The 24,238-nt window shown below is 37.7% G+C and overlaps 1 protein-coding gene across 1 annotated transcript; it reads left to right on the top strand.

The window, feature by feature from the left end:
* Nucleotides 1–2,278: 2,278 nt before the first annotated feature.
* Nucleotides 2,279–4,142, top strand: ugt5d1 (UDP glucuronosyltransferase 5 family, polypeptide D1). The gene is made up of 2 exons (XM_079804468.1): nucleotides 2,279–2,339; nucleotides 2,466–4,142. The coding sequence occupies exon 2, from the start codon at nucleotides 2,597–2,599 to the stop codon at nucleotides 4,061–4,063; it is 1,467 nt and encodes a 488-aa protein (XP_079660594.1). The 5' UTR covers nucleotides 2,279–2,339; nucleotides 2,466–2,596; the 3' UTR covers nucleotides 4,064–4,142.
* Nucleotides 4,143–24,238: the final 20,096 nt, after the last annotated feature.

The following is a 24,238-nucleotide window of genomic DNA, read 5'->3' as shown; positions in this document are numbered from 1 at the left end:
TAACATGCCGAAACGTCAGACCTCATTTAATCCAGAATGGACAAAAGAGCACGAATTTATATCAAAAAGTAGTGGAGATGGATTTTGCATACTGTGACGCTGTGAACTGGACGTTACACTCTAAAAAAAAGGTTCTATATGGCACCAAAAATGGTTCTTGGCTTGTAATCATAGGGGAACCTTTTTAAGTGCTATATAGCACCGATTTTGGTGCTTCAGTGGTTCTTCAGAGGTTCTTCACTGGTTCTTTGACCAAGGTGCTATATAGCACCACTACCATATACAGAACATGTTAAGATATGGTGCTATATAGCACCAAAAGTGGTTCCTCTATGATTACGACGAAGAACCATTTTTGGTGCCATATAGAACCTTTTTTTTTAAAGAGTGTAGTAGTCAAGGGAAAGCCGTCATTGACCGACATGCCAGCACGGAAAAACATAAAAGTAACTGATAAGCCGCAGGTACATCTTCCCTTAGGTCATTTTTTTCGAGAAGCAACAACACCTCAGGATGACAAAATCTCCGCTGCAGAGCTTTGTAAAGTATCATGCAGTCAAGCAGCATCACCAGTCATACTGTATACATAAATAAACGAATACTGAATGCGAAAAATAAATAAATAAATATACATTTCAGTTCTTAACAATGAGCTGCTGCAGAGGGTGAACTTCTTTGTTAAGAACTGAAATGTGTATTTATTTATTTATTTTTCGCATTCATTATTTGTTTATGTATTTCTGTTATTTCCAGAAGTCCAGAAATGTTATGTTTCCAGGCACTGTGCACTTTGCAAGGCAGGTTCATCTCAGTGGTCAGTTTTTGAAACAGACATCACAATGTCTTGAATAAATACAAATACTGTGAACAAACACTTTTTTTGCCTCTTCTGTTACACACAGGTCTGCATCAAGATATATGGTTGTCTGGCAATGAATAGAGTAGGCTATTTGAGAATCACTGTATCACGATACCATCGATATGATGGACAAAATTGTATTGTAGTTGCGAGTACACCAGAGTCCTATGCAATTATTCTTGCCTCACTAAATACCGTAAAGTGTCCTCCTTTTTGATGTTATGGAAATGGCCACGCGAATGCTTTTTTCTCATTTGGTCAGAACAAAAGTGGCAGTCATGTTCAGATTACATTTTGCGGGGAAAATTCTTATTTTGGTCGTACTTCCAAGACATAGAATCTGTGATTCCGAAGTACAGTATCCATATCAGTGTGGTGAATGAATGACAGCCATACATACTCATCAAAACATTAGATTCATCCGCGCTGAGGAGCCGATGCACGTAAAGATGATAACTCCGCAAATAGGTTTCAATTGCAGGTTTCAAACAGAGTTGGCGACAAAGAGGCAAAACTTACGGACTGCAGCTTTAATTTGAGTTTGCCCTACTCAAACCAATTAATTATTTTGAGCGTTACGGTTTACAGAGTACTTGTATGGCCAAAAAGTAAGATGAAATTCTGATAGCTTGTAATATAAATCATTGTGATCTTCATCACAGTATAGCAGACTATAAAATGCATACATATCAGTTGTCACTATATTTATATGTTTAGTTTTATGATCAAATAGGTGAAGATTTTACAGCACAAAAGCATGTGTCCCATGACCTTAGGGGAGGTGTTTTTAGAACGTTAAAAAAAGACATTGCTTTCTTTTGGCAGTTTTAGTGACAGAGACAGAGGATGACCCTAAAGTATATGAGCTACACTTGAACGTCCATCACCACATGAGCAGCACATCTTAACGTGCCTGAGCACGTGCAATTGCTAGACCACTTCTCTAACAAGCTAGTGTTATTTTTTACTATTTTTCATTTTGTCACCCCTTTTCATCATTTCATTCTTTCAACTTTGATTCATGCTTTATCCTGAGGGCCAGCAGATATTTCCATCCATCAAGTGGAGTATTAGTCCTGTCTCCACTTGTACAGCTTTCTCTTAAAGTAAGCATTTGGTGTGCAGGTAATGTGTGTGAAATCACGTGTGTTTTTCTGCATGCATTTCCCAATCGCTTATGGTTACAGAAAGATGATTGACATTACGTGACACTTTAGTTGAGTATGCTGATACACTCAAAACGTTTGAACTGTATCAATATTACTGCGACAGTCCAGTAAAAGTGTTATAGAAAAAAATATATGTCTTGAGTTAACCCTAAACCATGTGCAGTGTCTGTTAATTATTAATTTTAATGTTAGTAATTTAACTGGACTTTGTAAAGTCTTAGCAAAGGGCAGAATTTGAACTTAGTGGCTCAGATGAATGGAGGTCTGGAATGAGCAAGCATTTGTCATTCACTCATGCATGAACAATTAAGGTAAGAGTCTTGTCAGTTAGTAACAATTTAGTTGTGTTAGTCCTGCACATGAATCATTCCTTTGTTTATGTATGCAAATGAGGTATAACAAAATATATTAATGTTTTTTTTTTACTTTTTGATCAGGTACAATGAAGTCACTTTCAAACCAGTCACATTTCATTATTGGATTATTTTTGGCCTTGTCTCTTATCACCCCGAGCTGCAGCGGAGGTAAAGTTCTACTGTATCCTGTTGATGGAAGCCACTAGGTCAATATGAAAGTCCTGATAGAAGAAATGCACTCCAGGGGCCATAACATCACCGTGATCCGACCCAAATCCAGCTGGTACATCACGGAAAAGTCCCCTCTCTACACCTCCATCACAATCCCAGATGAAAATAGTGGATTTGAGAACTTTTTTGAAGAGTATTTATGGAAAGTGATTGAGATAGAGAGAGGTGAAGCTTCTGGACTGTCATTCTTGCAGCTCCAGGTCGATTTGTTCACAATGCTGTCAAAAGCACATTATATTTCATGTAAAATGGTGTCTGACATTTTAGAAGATAAGACACTCGTAAAAAGACTTCAGAGTGAACGCTACGACCTGGTGCTCACCGATCCTGCCATGGCAGGCGGGGTGTTTTTAGCTCATTATCTAAAACTCCCTCTTGTTCTCAACGTACGATGGATCACCAGTGGGGAAGGACATTTTGTTATTGCACCATCTCCCATGTCTTATGTACCTTTACCAGGCACTGGTCATACAGATAAAATGAGTTTCACTCAAAGGGTTAAAAATGTCTTATTTCAAAGCTTTGTTTTCTTCCAGGACAGATTTGTGGTGGGTCCACATTATGATGCGCTAATAGAGAAGTATTTCGATTACAAAACGGACATTGTTAGCCTCATTCAAGCTGCTGATATCTGGCTCATGAGGGCTGATTTTGTCTTTGAGTTTCCGAGACCAACCATGCCAAATGTTGTTTACATGGGTGGATTTCAATGCAAACCTTCCAAGCCTCTTCCTGTAGATCTGGAAGCGTTTGTGCAGAGCTCAGGAGACCACGGTTTTATTATTATGTCTTTGGGAACCCTTGTTAAAAGTCTCCCAGCCGACATGGCGAACGAAATTGCGGCCGCTTTTGCTAGTTTACCTCAGAAAGTGATCTGGAGACATCTTGGAGATCGCCCATCCGCCGTGGGCAACAACACTTTAATCGTGGACTGGATGCCGCAGAATGACCTCCTGGGACATTCCAAGATCAAAGCCTTCGTAGCCCACGGAGGAACCAATGGACTGCAGGAGGCCATATACCATGGGGTACCAGTCCTGGGTATCCCTTTGTTCTTTGACCAGTTTGACAATTTATTACGTGTTCAGGAGAAAGGAGCGGGTAAGGTACTTAAGTTGTCAGAGCTCAGTGGCTTTGGACAAGCCCTACGGGAATTGCTCGGTGATGCCTCCTACAGGAGGAACATGCAGAGACTCTCGGGTCTCCACAGGGACCAGCCGATGAGGCCTTTGGACTCGGCTATCTTCTGGATCGAGTATGTGATCAGAAATAAAGGTGCGACTCACCTGCGCTCCGAGTTCTACAAGATGCCGTGGTACTCGTACCATTCTGCAGATGTGTTTTTGGTTCTTTTCACTGTTGTTGCTGTGTTTGTGCTTTCTGTAGTTGCAATAATCAGATATGTGTGTTATAAAACATGCTGTAAACGAAAAATAAAAAATGAATGATGCTATCTAGATGATTTTTATAGTAAGATTTGCAATCATTAAAGAATTTACTGATATTGCCAAATGATTAAATCACGTCAAAAAACATTTTTTAAATGTTGCAAAAGTTTTCGTTTTGTTGCAAAATTTTTAAAAGTGCTTTTAGAGGTGACATGCAATGTTTATCTTTACCTACAATCTTGCTGAAAAATACGCTGGAACAGTGCTGGTCTAGAAATGACATCAAAAGTGGGAGAATTTACATTTACACACAAATTAAGAACCAACTGCAACTTTCGGACGGCATTTTTTTTTTTGTGGCCAAAATCTGATTCCCTGTGAGATTATGACTCCCCTGCATCTTAGGATATGGGTTATCATAAGCGGCGAAGGAAACAGTACATCTATGCGACCTTAAAATCGGAAACTAGCATGTATTAACCATAATTAAACAATTTAATAATCAATTAAAAGGAATTTATATCTGTATGATATTACACTAGACCAGCATGGTTCAGCTGCCGGCGCAATCTCCTGGCAAGGCGCAGGATTTCATTCAGCGCGACTCTCACAATACATTATGAGTATTCTCAAACCGTACATCAGTTGTACACTTGTTATTGCGGTGCATTGTGGGATTGAATGAGTGCACTATGGTTTCGGACACCATTACACAACGTTCCCTCAAATAGTGCCCTATTAAAGGGCATGGGGGCGATTTCGGACACAGCCATGGTGTTGATGAATAGAGTAGATATTCTGAGCACAAACTGAAAAAAATGGAACTGGCTTGAATAAGAATCGATTCTTAGGCCCTATCCACACAAACATGGGTATTTTCGAAAAAAGATGCGGTTTGGCCGTTCGCCCACGCACAGACGAAGTATCCGGTCACTGAAACTTTTTTGAAAACTTGTTGCGTCAAAACCGGAACCGGCAATAACATATTTCCAGGCTTCTGATTGGCCAACATGGCTTTACGGTTAGGGTTATATTGCCACCTGTTGGTTTGGCATGCTCTTGACAGCGCTTCATAGCATGTTTTGCGATTTCATGTGGACACGATTTTGTTTTTAAACGGAGGGACTTTTAATACCCGTGTAGGCTACGTGTGGACTAGGCCTCAGTTTCCAACCCTAAAATAATAATTAAAATGCTTCATTATAAGCTACATGGGATAATGTTACATAAAAAGGGTCAAATAATAACGCATAAAAGAATGGCATAGGCTACTTGGGGCGGAAAAACATCCATGGGTTTGCTGTTTGAGGCAATCCTGGTTGACTTCAGAGTGCTTATTCAAACTCATGTTGACAGAAGGATGAGATGTGTGTCATTGTTAGCATTCTCTCTAATGCTTTGAGCAATTTGAGCTCATGGAGGTCACCGGAGAAGGTCATTTAATGTGCCAACATGCTCACTTTATATAGAGAGACTTGCTAATAGGCATAACAATGTGAAGAACACCTCATTTGCAACCTTCAGGACAGTTTTGACACTGATTACATCCAGCTGTGGTCTATTAGGTTTTTTTTTTTTTTTTTACATGTCATGACTAGAAAAAAACTATATATAGGCCTATATAGTTTTTTTTTCTTCTAGTTATGGCATGTAAAAGAAACCTAATAGACCACAGCTGGATGTAATCACACTCAGGTCAATACAGCTTCGTCTTGGGAATGACAAATACAAGTCCTTTGTAGTGGCCAGAGGGATTTTGAGCCATTCCTCTTCCAGAATAGGAGCCAGGTCACTTTGTGATGCAGGTGGAGGAAAACGTTTTCTGACTCGCTCCTCCAAAATACCCCAAAGTGGCTCATAAATATTTAGATCAGGTGACTGTGCAGGCCATGTGAGTTGTTCAACTTCACTTGCATGTTCATCAAACCCATTCTGTCATAAGTCTTGCTGGGTGTGTTTGTGCACTATCATGCTAATACCAACACCCCCTTTAGGGTCCAATGTTTGAACAATTATGTGCAAATGATCCTCCAGATCCTGGTTCAGTAGTGCTTGGTCATGATATTGCAGCCCAAACCATCACTAATCCTCCCCTGTGCTTCACTCTGTCAGCAACAGTCCGGGTGTTCAGCCTCTTTGGGGATTATTTCTGAAAAAATAATATGTAACGGTTTTCTTCAGTTTAATTAAGCAAATTTTTATTTTTCGAGTACGTATGCCACACATGTTGTCATCTAACACTTCTAATGATACCCTAGAGTGACTGAAAGTTAAAGATTACTGGATCAGAGAGGAATGTTGAGGGAACTAGACCAGTGCTTCATACTGTATTATTGTTGGAAATTTATACAGATTACTTTGTGGTTGTGTGATGTGGGTTTATGAAAGTTTACAGCGGTTTTAAATTCATACCAATGAATCAAGATGTTGACAGTGCACGCAGCATTCCAACCTAGGTTTTTGTGCATAAGAGCAGCTGTTTTACTGACCGTGTTTTTCTGCGGGTCAGAGGGTGTTAAACCCTTAAACCTCAACCTATTACAGAAGTGCCACAATAAAAGTATAAATCACTGCCATTTAAACCACAGGCGCTATAAACTAATTTACCAGTATTTATTCAAACAAGCTCAATGATGATTGAGGGTAATTACTTATTGGACTTGCTTCAATGAAAAGGCACGATAATGTTATTTAAAGCTGCTGATTGTTGTACTTTTTTATCTCACTGGAATATTCACACATTACCATTTTAGTTTGTACGACCTTTTAAAGGGTTATTTGGATAGTTCACCCAAAAATGAAAATTACCCCATGATTTACTCACCCTCAAGCCAGGTGTATATGATTTTCTTCTTTCAGACGAATACAATCAGAGATATATTAAATAATATCCTGGCTCTTCCTTTATAATGGCAGTGAATAGAGGATGATATTTTGAAGGCCAAAAAAGTGCATCCATCCATCATAAAAGTGCTCCACACGGCTCCGGGGGGTTAATAAAGGCCTCCTGAAGTGAAGCGATGCGTTTGTGTAAGAAAAATATCCATATTTAAAAAAAATAGCTTCCAACAGACAGCTGTACGCATGACGTACTGACAAATGCGGAAGTGCAGAGGATAGAGAAAAACAAAACACCAAAACACCAATTCTCACTATTAACTAGTAGCTTATTAATATGCATATTAGGATATTGGCTGTTTATTATTACTTATAAAGCAAATATTAATGCCTTATTCTGCATGACCATATTGTACATCCCTTAATCATACAATGTAGGCAGGTTTATAATAATTGAAATCCCAAATGTGAGGTTAGGGGGGTTTCCGGGGCATGAGAAAATTTTGATTTCTATGATATGTGCATTTTAAGATGTTCTGAATGCCAGAAAATTAGATAATAGCTTGAAAACCATGTCAATGGGCAGATATGACTGATAAAGTTTTTCCATTTTTGTCAGTGAAGAAAGTAAACATATGTTTAACTGATATTTAAATGACTTATGAGTCCTGTTTATAGACATGTTAATTTACTGAAGCCTAACAGGAAAGCTAGGTGATTAAATGTATTAAATTAATTAACAATATGCACACATTCATTGCTAATCTTATGCCCAATACAGGCTGAAAAAAAGCTACACATGGAATTATTCATTTACAATATGCACACATTCATTACTATTAATCTTATGCATAATTTGAAGAAAACGCTTTGTTAATATTTCTTGTTTGTTAATTATATTATAAATGGCATTACATAGGTGAAATTTGACAAAAGTTTATTAATTTGCCTGAATATTTTTGTCATTTGTTTTACATTTCTAATTTAAAAAAGCAGCTGTCAAATATGAAATGTTTAGTTTAGCTACTTACATATCTCGCACTTAACGTTGAGTCCTGCTGCTAAAATTCGCACTCAGCCTCAGCAGCTTCTGTGTGAACATAAAGCCCGCCTACTCTGATTTGATTGGTTTTCTCAAATATTTTGACATTGATGAGCGGTGACAGACCAGTGAGGCTCAGATCGACGCACACACCTCTGCTTCTGACGTGCTGAAGCCCCCCTAAAAAGGGCCTAGAGACACCCATGCATACACCTATGGCTTTAAAGGGTTACTTCATGGATTTAGCATTAAAGTCCCTGTAAAGGCAATTCTGAGATTTGTTTCTAAACACATTATAAATCTAAGAAATGTATTGCTGAAACACATTACAAAGACTGTGAACTATGAAGTACTGAATTCAGAAGTTAGACCGTTAAACAGTTTTTCACAGTTGCTGTGTTCAGGATTTTCTGGGCGGGGCTAAAACGGTGGCTCGATGACGCACTAGAGCCACCGAGCCTGGCTCCTCCCCTAACACGATCATAACTAGAGCACATTTGCATCAGTTCGATCGCGAGTTACTGTTAGTACTGTTAGTTACTATAGTCAACAACTTACATAACAGCTTACAAAACAAAAACGATGAAGAGGTGGATTAATTTTGTGAAAAGCAACCTTGATGGAGAGAGCTGAGGATCATCACCGACACCTACCTCTGCAGTGACTTTACACCGGATCGTTTTACAAACTTTCACCGGAGACAACTGGGATTCACTGATAATCCGCTGCAGAACCGACTATCCCCCGCCCAGGCCTTCATCCTCCCGTCCCGCCGACATCTGGTGCGTCGTGATCATAGACGCTCGTGATCAGTGAGTGTTGTCTTGTGTGCTACTGCCTCTTTCCCGCGAGTGGGCGTGGTTTCGGCACCGACAGCGGACACACCCCCAGCGTTTGAGAGCAGAGAATGCTGCTCATTTTGTTAGGTTTTTGATAAGCTATTTTATGTACTTCCCGGATTTTTTTATGATTCAAATTTGGCTGGGTGGTTAATAACACATTTATCTGTGGTGTGAGGAACTCAGAACACATGTTTAGTTTTGACTTTACAGGGACTTTAAGCTTTGTATCAGTAGAAACCTGGTAGTATATTCAAATTATGGTACTTTCCCCCCTCATATCCCCCTGAGATGAGAGAATAATGCATTTTATTTCTGGAAAAAATCCTCAGATGCCGCAAATATCGTCATTTTGCGTCATCAGAGGATTTTTGGGCCAGAGGCTATAGACTACCGCCAGTAGAAGGAGCTAGTTCCGCATGTTATCAACCCGCCCATAGGGGAGAGATCTCACTCACAGAATGTAAATGCGCTCGGCTCGGCCTCGGGCATTAATAACGGAGCGGTGCGGAGCAATGTGAGTGTTTCAACTTTTCAATGAATTCCTATGAAAGTTTTGCTTCCATATGCGATCTGAAAACGCACCACAGACACACGCTGAGAATGACTGCCTCGCTTACCTCAGCTCTTCGCTCTCGTGATGAATGAAATCTGACTCCTGCATCGTTTGTCCGGTGACTTTCGTTCGGCTCACTCACACTTTATTGAAACGACACGTTCAGTTTTTAATTGTAGTGTTTATTCTCTAACTGAACAAAATTATTGTATTATTATGAAGATCAAAACGACGGTGGGGCGGTGTAGGGAGTGGCCTCGTAGGGCAGCGAAGCAAGTGCATTCTGGGAGTTGTTGTCTTTCATCCACATGAGACAAAAACACATTTTCTGTCTTTTCTCAGTCTAGAAGGCACCAAATTCAAAAATAATTTCACATTTCTACTACATAAATGACCCAGTTTAAATACACATTCATCTTCCCAGCGCTGAAGTACCCCTTTAAGGATAAATTGAATACAAACACTCATACTGACGTTTGCTGGGATTGTTCCAGCACAAGCTTTTTTTTTTTTTTTACCAAACGCAGACCTTTTAAATACCAAGAAAATCCACTAAATGGTTTCTGGTAATGCAAACAAACAATGGATAAAAAGAACAAAGCACCAAAGGGAATTGTAATGAGCTCAACAAGAAGTGTTCACAGAAACAGTCTATTTACCTTTACATGGTTGCTCTGGAGCGCCTTCAGCCTTGTGTTTGAGAAAATGGCCAGCCAGCAGGAAGAATTTAAACGAGTCTTGCAGCAATCATCTTTGTTCGCAGTACTGTTTGAACTGAGGTTTCACGCAGCTCAGCATCGGATGAGAGGAAACCATTTGTCATAAAAGACAACTAAAAATAAATATGTACATTTTTTTCTTGATCAAAATGTTTATAGCTTTATTGTAATATAAATGAGAGATTTGAGAGATGATTGAACTATGAGGTTGATTAATTGTATTGCATGTGTTCTTTTTATGCCATATGTTGTAAGTGATGCACACATACAAATTTGACATTTCTCTATGTAGTGTTGAAGAACTAAACCCACTTTGTTTTTAGCTGAGATGAAATATGAGCTTGTTTATGTCTATCAGACATGTACTGGACACTGTGTTCTGTGTATTTAGGTTTTCACTACCATTGCATCATTTCCCATTAGGGAACTGGGCATTTACAGGCCTTAAAATGTATAACTGTCATAATAAAGGGCTTTTATTTTCCATTTGTCAGTTCTGCCTCTAGGTCTGTCCATCAAAATTCTTTGCAGTCTTTGTTTTTGGCAGCTAAAATCGTTCATTTTAATTTAATATATTCATAAACCAAACCCTTAGCAGATTGTTATTTCACTGCTACGTGTGTGCAAATCATACATTAGGCCTATCTCTCACGCGTTTAAGCACAATACGAGCATCCGACACACAGATTAGATACTTCCACTTCAGGTGGAACAGCATTCAAAACTAAAACACGCGGATTTCCCGTATGATCATGTTGAATATTTTCAATATGGTTTCAGGGGACCATCTGGAGCTTGACATGAAGAAATAAAATTACATACCCGAGGCGACACACATAATAAGGACAGAGAGGAATGAACCTTATGCGTGAAACAATGGCTGCGTTCACAGAGCAGCTGAACACGATTGTCACTCCTGTTTTACAGCGCTAAATACAGTTATTTTGTATCCTATATAAATCTTTATCTGGTGTGCCGTTTTAAAGTTAAAACTATATTTTCTATCATGGCAGGTGTGAACATATTAAAGGGTTAGTTCAGCCAAAAATGAAAATGATGTCATTACTTACTCACTCTCACCCTCTGTCCTAACCCATAAAACCTTCATTCATCTTCAGAACACAAATTTAGATTTTTTTTAATGAAATCTGAGAGCTCTCTGACCCCTCCATAGACTGCAACGTTAACCTCTTTCAAGGTCCAGAAAGGTAGTAAAGACATCATTAAAATAGTCAATGTGACTACAGTGGTTCAACCTTAAAGGGTTAGTTCACCCAAAAATGAAAATTCTGTCATTAATTACTTACCCTCATGTCGTTCGACACCCGTAAGACCTCCGTTCATCTTCGGAACACAAATGAAGATATTTTAGTTGAAATCCGATGGCTCAGAAAAGCCTCCATTGGCACAATGCACTTTACACTCTCAAGACCCATAAAAGGTACTAAAGACGTTACAAAGTCCATCTCACTACAGTGGTTCTACAATAACTTTATGAAGCGACGAGAATGTTTTGTGCGCAAAAAAACCCTAAATAACGACTTATATAGTGATGACCGATTTCAAAACACTGCATCATGAAGCTTCAAAGCGTTATGAATCAGCGAGTCGAATCATGATTCGGATCGCGTGTCAAACCGCCAAACTGATGAAGTCACGTGACTTTGGCGATCCAAACCGCTGAATCGACTCACTGATTCATAACGCTTCGAAGCTTCATGATGCAGTGTTTTGAAATCGGTAATCACTAAATAAGTCGTTATTCATTTATTTTTTGCGCACAAAAACTATTCTCGTCGCTTCATAAAGTTATTGTAGAACCACTGTAGTGAGATGGACTTTGTAACGTCTTTAGTACCTTTTATGGGTCTTGAGAGTGTACAATGCATTGTGCCAATGGAGGCCTTTCTGAGCCATCGGATTTCAACTAAAATATCTTACGGGTTAAAAGTCTTACGGGTGTCGAACGAGATGAGGGGAATTAACCCTTTAATTTTATGAAGCGATTCTAATATTTTTGTGCGCAAAAAAACTAAACAAAAATATGGACTTTATTCAACTTTTTTGTTCTCATCCATGTCTCTGACACTGTTCACATAGTAAACGTATATGTAAAAAAAATTGTATCGTATCAACATTTCGTCCAGATGAATCCAGCGTTTTAAACCGGTATTTTTTGAAACCGGGTCCCAGAGTGGATAAATCTGAAACTGACACCCTTGCGTTTTTCGTGTGTACAGCCAATCCGTATATATTGTAAGTATATTTTGTGAAACCACGTCCAGCACGGTAAAGACTAGAAGGGATACAGCTACGGCCACATGGCATGCGCACATCAATATTGCATCATTTAATGACTGTATTTGCATTATTGTAAGGGTAGGTGTAGGGTTGGGGTAGGTGTAGATGTTAATAAAACACAATCTGGTAAGTAGCAAATGTATTTATTGTTATTTTTTCCATGTGATTTTGCCTCACTTCCGACCGTTGCTGTACCCCTTCTAGCCACAACTCTTTTTCTCCGTTTTTAGTGTATTTCTGTGGCAGAATTACAGCGGCACATACTGGTCTGGCATGTACTACATCGTTTTGAGTCGGCTTCAGTGGTTTCGTGTGAACGTAGATATTTCTTAAGACGAGGGAAAAAAAATGTCTTCGCGTGGATGTGGCCTATACCTCAGAACGCCGGTGTCATGACAAATCAGGTCCTCCTTTATTATGTATATCTATGGTTGAGCGTACATCAGTTGTGCACTCGTTATTGCACTGCATTGTGGGATTGAATGAGTGCACTCAATAACGTCCACTATGGTTTAGGACACCACTATAAATGGCTGTCCCCTCAAATAGTGCCCAATTTAAGGGTATAGGGGGCGATTTCAGGGGGATATATCAACTCTATCTCATGACCAATTTGTACGTATTTTATGAAGTGGCTAATTCGTACGAATTTGTACGACCTTACTCGTACGAATATGTACGTTTTGTCTAAACCCCAGTGACGAGTAGGTTTAGGGTTGGGGTTGGTGGGTGGTAATTTGTACGAATTCATACGAATTTGGCAACTTGTCAAATATGTATACGAATTGCCGTGAGATTGGGTTGGATATATACCCAATTTGTCACTGCACCTATCCAGTATTGGCTTGCCCCAGCGTTAACATCATACACATGCGTCATTGTGCTCATGTGAACAGCGTCATCCAATGAGTAGGGTGAGTAATTAATGACAGAATTAAAATTTTTGGGTGAACTAACTGTTTAAGTTGTGGGCTTCAGTGAATCTAGAGCAGGGCACAGCAGATCTAACACCCTCTGAAGTCCTCTAACAATGAACGCTTCAAGAAGTGGAAGTAATTTTACTGACAGATGTTATTTAATGCTGTTAAGGCCCAGCCTTGGATTCAAGCCCCATCCATCCACGCAGACCACTAAAACCTGGCCAGACGCTCCCTTATTAAGTCATGTTTCATGCATTTTACAGACTGGAGTCTGTTTTCTTAACCCTTTCTTTTTAAGCCTGTAGTTCCTACTGACAACAATTGTACAAATATTTGTAAATATGTATATATTACATTGGTTTTCGGCATTTCAAGCTGAATTTAAATTTAAATGGGGTTCAAAAGTATGGGATCATTATTGAAAATCTATCAAATATGTATAAATATTTTATATATTAAAATTTAAATAAGTATTCCTCTAAAAACTAAAATCATTAGATATTATATTAAATATTTATTATAATTCATCCTGGGATGGATTTTGCCATTTTGTTGTGATATTTATTAAAAAGCAAACTCTAATACTTTCCTATTCAGGGTACTTGTGCAAGATTTTCCTTTTTCATCCTCTCCATACGCATTTATAATGTCATAATAAATTCACAAGTGTTAAAATCATGATGCAAAAGAATATAATTCGATTTTTTTTTTTTGCATTAGACTTTACAGATGTGACAGCTAAATAGATGTGTTCAGTATTTCCAACACTGAGAGTGTTGTAGACATGGAAAAAAAGAAAAAGCTGCTAAGAATCGGGGCCTGTCTCCTGTCTTTATGAAACCACGTTTCACTCTCTTATGAAGCTCAAGCTCATCTGGGCTTTTTCCATTTGTGGTGTTGAGATTCCCTGAAGTTCCTTCCCCAACAAAAGTGAGCACATTTCTCCAACCCTGAGACACTTTTGTCATTTTAAGACAGACATACGATTTATTTTCCATGCTGGGGTCTACCTGTGACAGGAGGATAAACTTAGTATAAGTCTTACCGAAAAGCTTTCCTCTGTAAATTGAGCTGCCAACCTTTGCTCCCCAAACAGCTGCATTAGAAAATATATATTATTTTAATGTCCAATCGAGCCATTACAGGTTTGGCAGTGGCAATCTCACAGTGCATAGCGAGTGCACAGATGGCTCAAAAAGGAGAATTACAGAATGGAAGAAGGTGCTCACAGGCCCATTGTGTGCTCAAGAGGAATCTTTATAGATCAGACATAATACATCTCACAACAGAGCGCCAAATAGAGAACATTTAGATGGAAAGCTGACACAGCGCCCGGGGTGTCTTGCTTTCTCTTTGTGTAAAGGTCATTCAAATCCAGGTTTTAATCTCATGAAGTCTCCTGATTATAATGTCTCCAACTCAGTAGTTCCCTGTGGTTTGAGTCAGTGTATCGTGAACACAAATTTGGACTCTAGAAAGGACCTTGACCCACCAAACATTGAGACAAAGATCATTCAAACACCTGTATAAGGGTCACAAATAAAGCTGGTATCAGTAACATTTGTTGTTAAAATATTCAGAAAATTGCACATTCACCATTTTCATAAAGAAAAACAGATAATGTACATAAATATTAAACAAATATAGTCTAATACAAATAAAACTGTAATGTAATTGTAAAACTGCAGAACACAATACTGTTCAGAAGTTTAAGATTTTGTCTGTTTGTTTTGAAAGAAAGATGCATTCAATTGATCAAGTGACTAATGACATTTATATTGCTACAAAATATTTAAATGTTTTAATAAATGCTGTTTTTTAATTTGGTAACACTTTATTTTGATAGTCCACTTTAGACATTCTACTAACTATAAGTAGCTTTGCAACTACATGTCAACTAACTGTCATTAGAGTATTTGTAGACTGTCTGATTAATATTTACTAAAACTTTATTTTGTTGGTCTCCCAACAGACATTCTACGGACTATAAGGAACTTGGCAACTACAATTCAACTTATTCTACTAACCCGAACCCTAACACCTAACCATAACCTACCAGTCTACTGACAGTCTAATACTCTAATGACAGCTAGTTGACATGTAGTTGCAAATTTACTTATAGTTAGTAGAATGTTTAAATTGGACTATCGAAATAAAGTGTAACCTTTTTTTTTCTATGTATCAAAATAATCCTAAAAAAATCACATATTTACAACTGTTTCTGTTTTCAATGTTGATGATAATAATAAGAAATGTTTCTTGAGCATCAAGTCAGCATATTAGAATGATTTCTGAAGGATAATGTGACACTGAAGACTGGAGTAATGATGCTGAAAATGCAGCTTTGATCACACGAATAAATTACATTTTAAAATAAAAAATAGAAAACAGTTATTTAAAATTGCATTAATATTTCACAGCTTGACTGTTAATTTTTTTTAATCAAAGTTGAATCAGCCAAGTTGAGCATATCTTACTGACCAGCAGCTTCTTTTTTTTATTTATTGTTTTTATTTTTTTTTACAGTGCGTACTGGGTATTTATGTGATCACTGTCATGTGACCTGCAGTAAGAGTTGTATCACTTGTGCTGCTTTCATGCCATACCACAATTACCGCAATTTCGAGATGACAACACGTGATGTTCTACTCTGAGTTTTATGAAACTATTCAGAGTATATAACGGCGCTAAAGGCACACCTTAAAGGGTTAGTTCACCCAAAAATGAAAATTAGCCCATGATTTACTCACCCTCAAGTCATCCTAGGTGTATACGACATTCTTTTTTCAGATGAATAAAATCGGAGTTATATTAAAAAAGTCCTGGCTCTTCCAAGCTTTATAATGGCAGTGACTGTTGCTCTGTTTTTGAAGTCCATAAAAACTGCATCTGTCCATCAAATAACTGCTCCACACGGCTCTGGGAGGTTAATAAAGGCCTTCTGAAGCGAATCGATGTGTTTGTGCAAGAGAAATATCCATATTTAAAACGTTATAAAGTTAAGTGTCGGCCAATCGCCTTCCGTATTCAATTTATGGAACAAGTGTTGAAAGTGCCTCTGCCGATCAAAGGCTTACATTACCAGGTACGCTCGTCAGACGCTACGTAAGCAATTTAGGTTAAAATGTATATTCATTTGTACTTTTTTTTTTTAAATGACTGATCGTTTCGCTAGATAAGACCCTATTCCTTGATCGTGCAGAGTCTCTGAAGCCCTTCAAAGCGCTTTGAAACTGCATTGATTTGGACATTCAACATTTTGGTTGCCATTGAAAACCATTATGTGAAGAAAAATCCTGGAATGTTTTCTTCAAAAAACGTAATTTCTTTTCGACTGAAGAAAGAAAGAGTAAATTATCAGGATATTTTCATTTTGAAGTGAACTAATCCTTTAACAAGACCTTTGTTTCAAAATATATTCAATAATTTTAGCGATTCTTCTGCGCTGCTGCCCATGATTGTGTCAAAGCTCAGACAAATTTCCACACGCATCTTGAAAAGCGGATGTTTTGGAAAGTGCTGAGGCAAGTTTTTGTGCCATCTAGTGGTTTAGAGGAAAATAAAACCAATGGAGCCTTTTTTCCCGTGGAGCCTTTAGCCCCGTTGTACCCTACTATTCCTGTCACATACTGTTTATGCTTACATATCGGGAAGTAGGAATCTTCAGATGACACAGCTTCAGAAACTGATAAGGGAGTGGGACTGAGACACACCCAAGGACAAGAAAAGGCTAAACTAATAAACAAAAGGAACAGGAAACTAAAGACAGGAAATGAGACCTTTATAATATTTACCATATCAAAATAAAAGACACTGACATAAAAGACTTCAAAACCCACGAGTGCAAACATCAGACAAAGACAATCCCGCTACATCAGACCACATTTTAGGTTAGCTGACAAAGACTTTTTTTTTACAGTGAAGGGTGTGTTGTATTTTATTGGCTGATGTGTGCAGACATGGAAGGACATATTTGTGGGAGATTATTTGATGGATAGTGCTGGAGTCCGTTCAGAGAAGTACAAAGGAGATCGCTCCAAGCTATTTTTTTTATTTTGCTTAGCAGTTTTTGACTTATGAGAAACGCTATCCGCTTTAAAGAGTAATGTCAAAGAACACAATACATGACAAGATTAACATATGCTTATGAATAAAAAGAGAAAGAAAAATTGAGCACGCAGCTGCTTTGCCAATTTGCTATTGCAAATTCAAGGTGTTACAAATGATGGAAGATGCTGTGCTGCCCATGCAGCTTCTTTGGATTCATGACAAAAATCCTTCTGAAACATGTTAGCCTTTGCTCATTTCCTAAATGAATATCACGTTTCCTGACAATTCTGTGGGTATTTTTAACCAGCTCTCACACCCTTTAGAAAATGGAAACTTTGAATCACTAGGGAAGCACATGTAGGCTACTAGTATTCAAACAAGCCTAGGCATCACACTGAAGAATCATCTTGAGCTTCTCATGTCACTGTCCAACATGAGATGCCTCAACAAGTTTGAGCTGAAATGAGGCCCACTTTGAAGATGCGGTGTATATCCATCATCCATATAAAAGAAAATAAAGAAACATACTGTATGCACTGAAAGATTTATGACCTGGACATCTTAGAAGTTTTTTAATGTGTGATTTATATCCTTATTAATTAATTTGGTTAATTTTCGTCCTTTGTAAAAGTTTTTCTTTCCAAATTTCTCTCGGAGGCCATACCATCATGCTTCAGCTGTAATTGCCTTTGAAATATACACAGATCAGGCATAACATAATGACCACCTTCCTAATATTGTGTTGATCCGACTTTTGCTGCCAAAACAGCCCTGACCCGTTGAGGCATGGACTCCACGAATAAAATCGGAGTTATATTACAAAAGTCCAGGCTAATCGAAGCATTAAAATTGGATTCATAGTTGCTCTGTTTTTGAAGTCCATAAAAAGTGCATCTGCCCATAACGTGCTCCACGCGGCTCTGGGGTGTTAATAAAGGCCTTCTGAAGCGAATCGATGCGTTTGTGTAAGAAAAATATCCATATTTTAAACTTTATCAAGTAAACTTTCGGCCGACCGCCTTCCCTGTTCAATTTATGGAAAAATTGTTGAAAGTTCCCCTGCCGATCGAAAGACTAACGCGACCAGGTCCGCTCGTCATGACGTCACGTACGCATCTTGAGTTTCACTTTCAACATTCAACACTTTTCCACGGAAGGCGGTCGGCCGAAAGTTTACTTGATAAAGTTTTAAATATGAATATTTTTCTTACACAAACGCGTCATTTCGCTTCAGAAGGCCTTCATTAACACGCTGGACTTTTGTAATATAACTCCGATTTTATTCGTCTGAAAGAAGAATGTCAAATACACCTAGGATGATTTGAGGGTGAGTATATTATGGGCTAATTTTCATTTTTGGGTGAACTATCCCTTTAATGGAATCTACCTAAATCATTGTAAAATCTCCTAAATGATTTAGTCTATAACACAATTAATTTAATATTTTCAGTGAAATGTGCTTTTTTATTTTAAGTTGACTCTCAAAAGTGTGTGACTTAGAGTTAATTCATAGCCTACAATATTTTCAGTGTTATCCATTTCCCTCAACATACAAAATAAAACGTAATATGTTAATAAATAAAATACATATTTAAAAATAAATTGTGTATAAAAGCAATTTATGCCGTGTTCACGCAAATTGTGTGATAAATCCGAAAAGGTTTTCCTGATACAAACACAGAAATACCAAGCAATACAAGTGTGATTCACATTTTCAAAAGACCTTCCAAAACGCTCGCTGTGGTAACTGAAATGAATTTTCTGGTGCAGTGCAGATGTTCTGTAATGTTCTTCTCCAGCTAATGAAAGAGAGTTATGGCAACTGATCAACAAACAAATAACAAACAAAGTCCGGCTGGCAACTTAACATGATATAAAATAGATTTATATGAAAGACTCCACTGGCCAAAAGGATGTTATTGTTTGTATAATGCATCGTTCCTTTTTTTGACCCCTCAGATTCATAGAGCCGATGGCGTTTCCAATATGATTTATGAATATGTGTTGCTGTTTTAACCTCTCTAACCTCTTCTCATTTTTTCCTACATGAGACTCATCAGATTAATCATCACTCCAGATTTAGGCTGCCTGGAACATCAACGTTGTTGATTACAATTTTCATTCACTGGATACATCAACAAAAGTTTTATTTTACACCCTGACTAGACAGTTACACTTGGCAATCCCTTAACCGGCTTTCCTCAGGAGGGGTTGAAGTGAAGACGGACACAACACAAGGTCAGTGAAGCGGTAAACAGTAATATAACAGTGAGAAGATTTGTTTATTCTTAGAATTAATCTGAAGACACAGGCCAGTTGGACTGGTTCTCATGAGGTGCACAACAGATGGTGGAGAAAGAGCAGGTCTGTTAGTATTCCCTCTCATTTTGTACATCAAGAACATCAAACTAATAACTCTGTCACTGCCATAAGAGCTGTCACAGCATGGGGAAAAAAGCATGGTGACCACAGAAATTAGGAAAAAGCCAAATACGTATGTGAAACCCTTTAACACCTTATCTGGACACTTCCATTGTATTGGCCAGTAATGTGGTGGTATGGAAGTGGAGCTTTTCCAGTGGAATAAAGGTGTCATCATGGCAGCTTTTTTTAGACAATTCCATTTCCTCCTGAAGAAACATTTCCTTTGGTAAGTTCATGTTTTGGTAAAAACAACATTATGCAAACCCAAAAAGAAAAACAGAAATCAGTCCAACATCAAAACATCACATTCAGTGTGTGAAAACTAGTGTAAAACCGAAATATTATTTAATATTATTTTTGAAATATGATTGTTCTCATATACACTGATACATTTTTCAGCTTGATTTACTTAAAAAATTATGATTTTATTACGTAGATCAAACAAGACTAATCTTTGTACAAACAACGTAATTTTTATGTCTGTTGAAAGAAAATTTGCACATAAGGTAAACTTAATTTTAGCATTTCTCTAGTCATTTGTGTGTGTAGTTGAAGTTTCCTTTGCTATGCTTTTTACTCAAACAATAACACTGAATTAAACCATACTTTTCAAGGTGCAGTGGATAATATTTAGGAGGATCTGTTGACAGAAATGCAATATAATATACGGAACTGTTTTCAGTGGTGTATAAAGACCTTATTCATAATGGTGTATAAAGACCTTATACATAATTAACTATTATGTTTTTATTTCCTTAGAATGAGCCATTTCTATCTTCATACACCGCGGGTCCCCTTACAGTGAAGTCGCCATTTTGTGCCGTCATGTAGCCCTAAACGGACAAACTTCTCTACAGAGCGCTAGCTACTCTCTGCTGTCTAATTTTTGTCCTGTGTTGGCCACAGTAGCTTCTCTATTGACTTGGTCAGCATTACTGGGAACGCCCACAAAAATGTCATATCCGTGTATGCTGGGGGGGGAAACAATCCATTCGAATGAACGCGCGTAGACCTTGTTAGATGCTTTATCTTTACTTTTTGTAATAATAACGATTGCTTTTTGCTTGGTGCAATGCTGAAAAGTTGCTGTGTGGCATTCTGCACCTCTAATAATAATAATTAAAAAAAACGATCTGAAGTTTTATACTGCCGAATAACAGACGGAGCCGTTTGTCAATTCCGGAAGCCTGTGCAATACGTCGATCACAATTAAACATTTGCACTACATGATGACGTATTATTAAAAAAAGAGAGAAATTTAGTTTGAAGTTTGTGAAAAGTTCGGGACTCGAACTGCGTCAAAAAGCAGTCAACTTGTCATTAAAGCAGTTTTCATGCATGCTCCCCCAAATATTACACGTCATAGCCTACTTCATAAATCACCTTTTGATGAAGACGGTTGCTATAAAAAAGCACAAAAACTTTGCTATTGTCAGTGATTTGAGAAGTATTGTGACACTGACATGTCAACTCCAAATTTGCTTTGTAAAATGTAAATGCTGAACTAATTCGTGCATGGCTGTACTAACAAGAAAAACGAATAAATAAACAGATAAAGCTACATGCATGCAAGACAACAGAAAACTGATGGATGTCTAAACTTTATCTAAACCTGATGTGTCATTGATGCCAAACAGCTCATCATATAACTGGATTTTAGGCTTTTGACAAATGTGTTTTAACGTGGCACTGCGGTAAAATAATGTTTGACATTAAACATTTCATGTTAATATTCTGGCCCAAACAAATACATAAACAAACGCCCTTTGCATTGCACACGGCATATTCAGAAAAACATTTCATAGCACAAGACAAGTTGTATGATCATTTTAAAACGTTAAATGTATGTAATACATAGGCCTACATTAAATCCATTAAATTCAGGAACACTGAATAAACGTCTTCATCGAAAGACTGGGAGATTTATGAAGTGGGCAAGTAATATTTGTGAGAGCAGCATGCATTTTGATGAGAAAATGACACCTTTGGCCATTGTGTTGGGTCGTTTTTCCTGTCACAGATACTGTACGAACAATCCGACCCTATACGGCTCAGTTTTCGAATGGGACGGGAGGGGTGAACGGTAGACGGCTGCAATTCACAATCTCACCACTAGATGCCGCTAAAATTTACACAGTGCACCATTAAAGTGTAGGCTATGCTTTACTAGAAACATCTAAGTAAATAATACAATAGATACAAAATGGATCATTTTTGAGTATGAATGTGTCATTTTGAGTAGAAAATGTACTCCAGATGTCACATACACGTTACTAAACCTAACAACAATAGCAAAGATAAATACAGATGGAAAACAGCGAAAAACCAACCTTTTTCCTTATTCATGCCCCAGTGCATGATGGGAACACCAGTATCAGAAAAGTTATTTCTAATTGAGTACTAATAGTTTATAGTAGTATTTTTGTCATAGATTGTGATTTATATATATATTTAATTTGTTGTTTTTCTTTATAATGAAATAGTCTGTATTTTAGTAGATTGTGTTTAACACACAAAATACTGATTATCAGTTCAACACACTGAGGTTTAGAAATTCTACATTGAATTTTTAAACAAAACTGTGCTGGTATCGGATTGGTATGGGTATCTGCCGATTGGTATGGCATCGGTGCATCCATACTCGAAAAAAACTTTTCGTAACTTGTTCGCATCCTGAAGGAGTGTAATTGGCACAGAAATACTCTCCTCCATACATCCAACTCGTTTTTTGAAATTTTGTTTCATGTTGAGCATGAGAATCCAACTCTTCAACAGTGTAAATTGTTTCCTGTACAGTGTAAACAGTGTAAATCTTTCCTGTAGCTCAAACAATAGAGCAATGGCGCTAGCAACGCCAAGGTCATGGGTTCGATTCCCAGGGAAAGCAAGAACTGTATAAAATGTAAAACATGTGTACCTTGAATGCAATGTAAGTCGCTTTGGATAAAAGCGTCTACCAAATGCATAAATATAAATTAATCTGAAGGCATGAAATAGCATTACCCCCCCCCCTCCTTTAAAATAATTATCATAATTTATGTGAGGTCATAATTTGTCATAATAATAAAGTCATCATTTGTACAGATGGCAAAATCGTTTGTACATCCAACACGTTCTCATGAAAAACATTATATATATATATATATATAGCACAAATTGTATTTATTGTGTTATTTATACGCCAAAATGAGTTTTTACGTGCATATGTTACACATTGTCACCCTATTGGGTAGGTTTAGTGGTGTGGGTTGCGTGCATTTAACACGTTATATAGTGCGTATCATATGAACGCGAAAACTGTGTAACATATGCAAGTAAAAACCATAGGTAAAAACTACTTTTGCCGTATAAATCGCACGATAAATACAATTCGTGCTATAAATACGCATTTTCATGAGATCAGGCTGGTAAATCGTATATCTAAAAGGTAATACTTTTTTGGGTCGTATCCATTACAATCACAATTTCAGCATATCATACAAATTACATCTTCTCATGAGACTGGGATAAAAAAACAGTATTTGCTTTATTTATGAATTGATTTTCCAATTTAAAATGTCCCCAAAGAAAGACTTTAGCTCACTTTTGGGGATAATTTAGTACCTAAACCACAGCTAAGAAAGACACACACATACATATAACCCATCCATCAAGCACTCTATCACTTTTAGATGATGATCTTTCTTGAGAAAGCAACTGTGTGCAAACAAGGATCCAACTTGAGTCCCATCCAGATTAGTCAATCCAATTTAAGAGATACTGTAACCGCAATGGCCTCAGTTAAAAGAGCTGCATAAAACACGTTCCAGGCCTCTGAGCGTCCCATCTGTCTGATTAGCCAATGAACTTTTGTCACATTGAAATAGTCCAGGAAGTCCAAGTTTTATATATATTCTTTGGAAATGTCCTCAGGGGACAAAATGCAGAAATTGAGTCATTAATCTTGACACTTTAGAGTAAAAGTCATAAAGAACACTCTTTGAACTGTATTTAGCTCATAAATCAAGAAATCATCATGCATGTGCGCTTAAACATTTTCTGTGGCAGGTATACCTTGTCTTCAAGCATCAAAAAGTCTACTAAACTCTCCATTTCATCTCAAGTAAATAAGTCCTGCAATATCTCAAGGATGTTACGCAACACTGTGGGCAAGGTAAACATTTGTGTGATCACCCTGGCTTGAGTCACTTTGGGCCAGCTGTCAGATGGTGACTCACTGTGGACTGAGGTGGGGCTGAGAATAATCTCTGTCTGTGAGTTTAGGTGAACGGGACCTTGTGGTGCCATCATCAGGTTCTCATTGACTCCAATTAGAGTGACAACAAAATCAATATCAAGTCAAAATCAAAAAAAAGGAAGGATTGATTATATCAGGTGCATATACGCTAATTAAAAGAGACATTCAAACCAAAGCAACAATGATTTCCACCACATCTGAAGCACAAGTTTAATATGGTTTTGGAGGCTGATGACAAGATATAGTCCAACCACAACAGAACAAATGTTAACATCACCCCATCTGTGTTGTTTTCATCTTCATATTTTG

Source organism: Gobio gobio (genome assembly GCF_949357685.1).
Source record: "Gobio gobio genome assembly, chromosome: 22".
Lineage (NCBI taxonomy): Eukaryota > Metazoa > Chordata > Actinopteri > Cypriniformes > Gobionidae > Gobio > Gobio gobio.
This window is presented reverse-complemented; position numbering and strand designations above follow the sequence as displayed.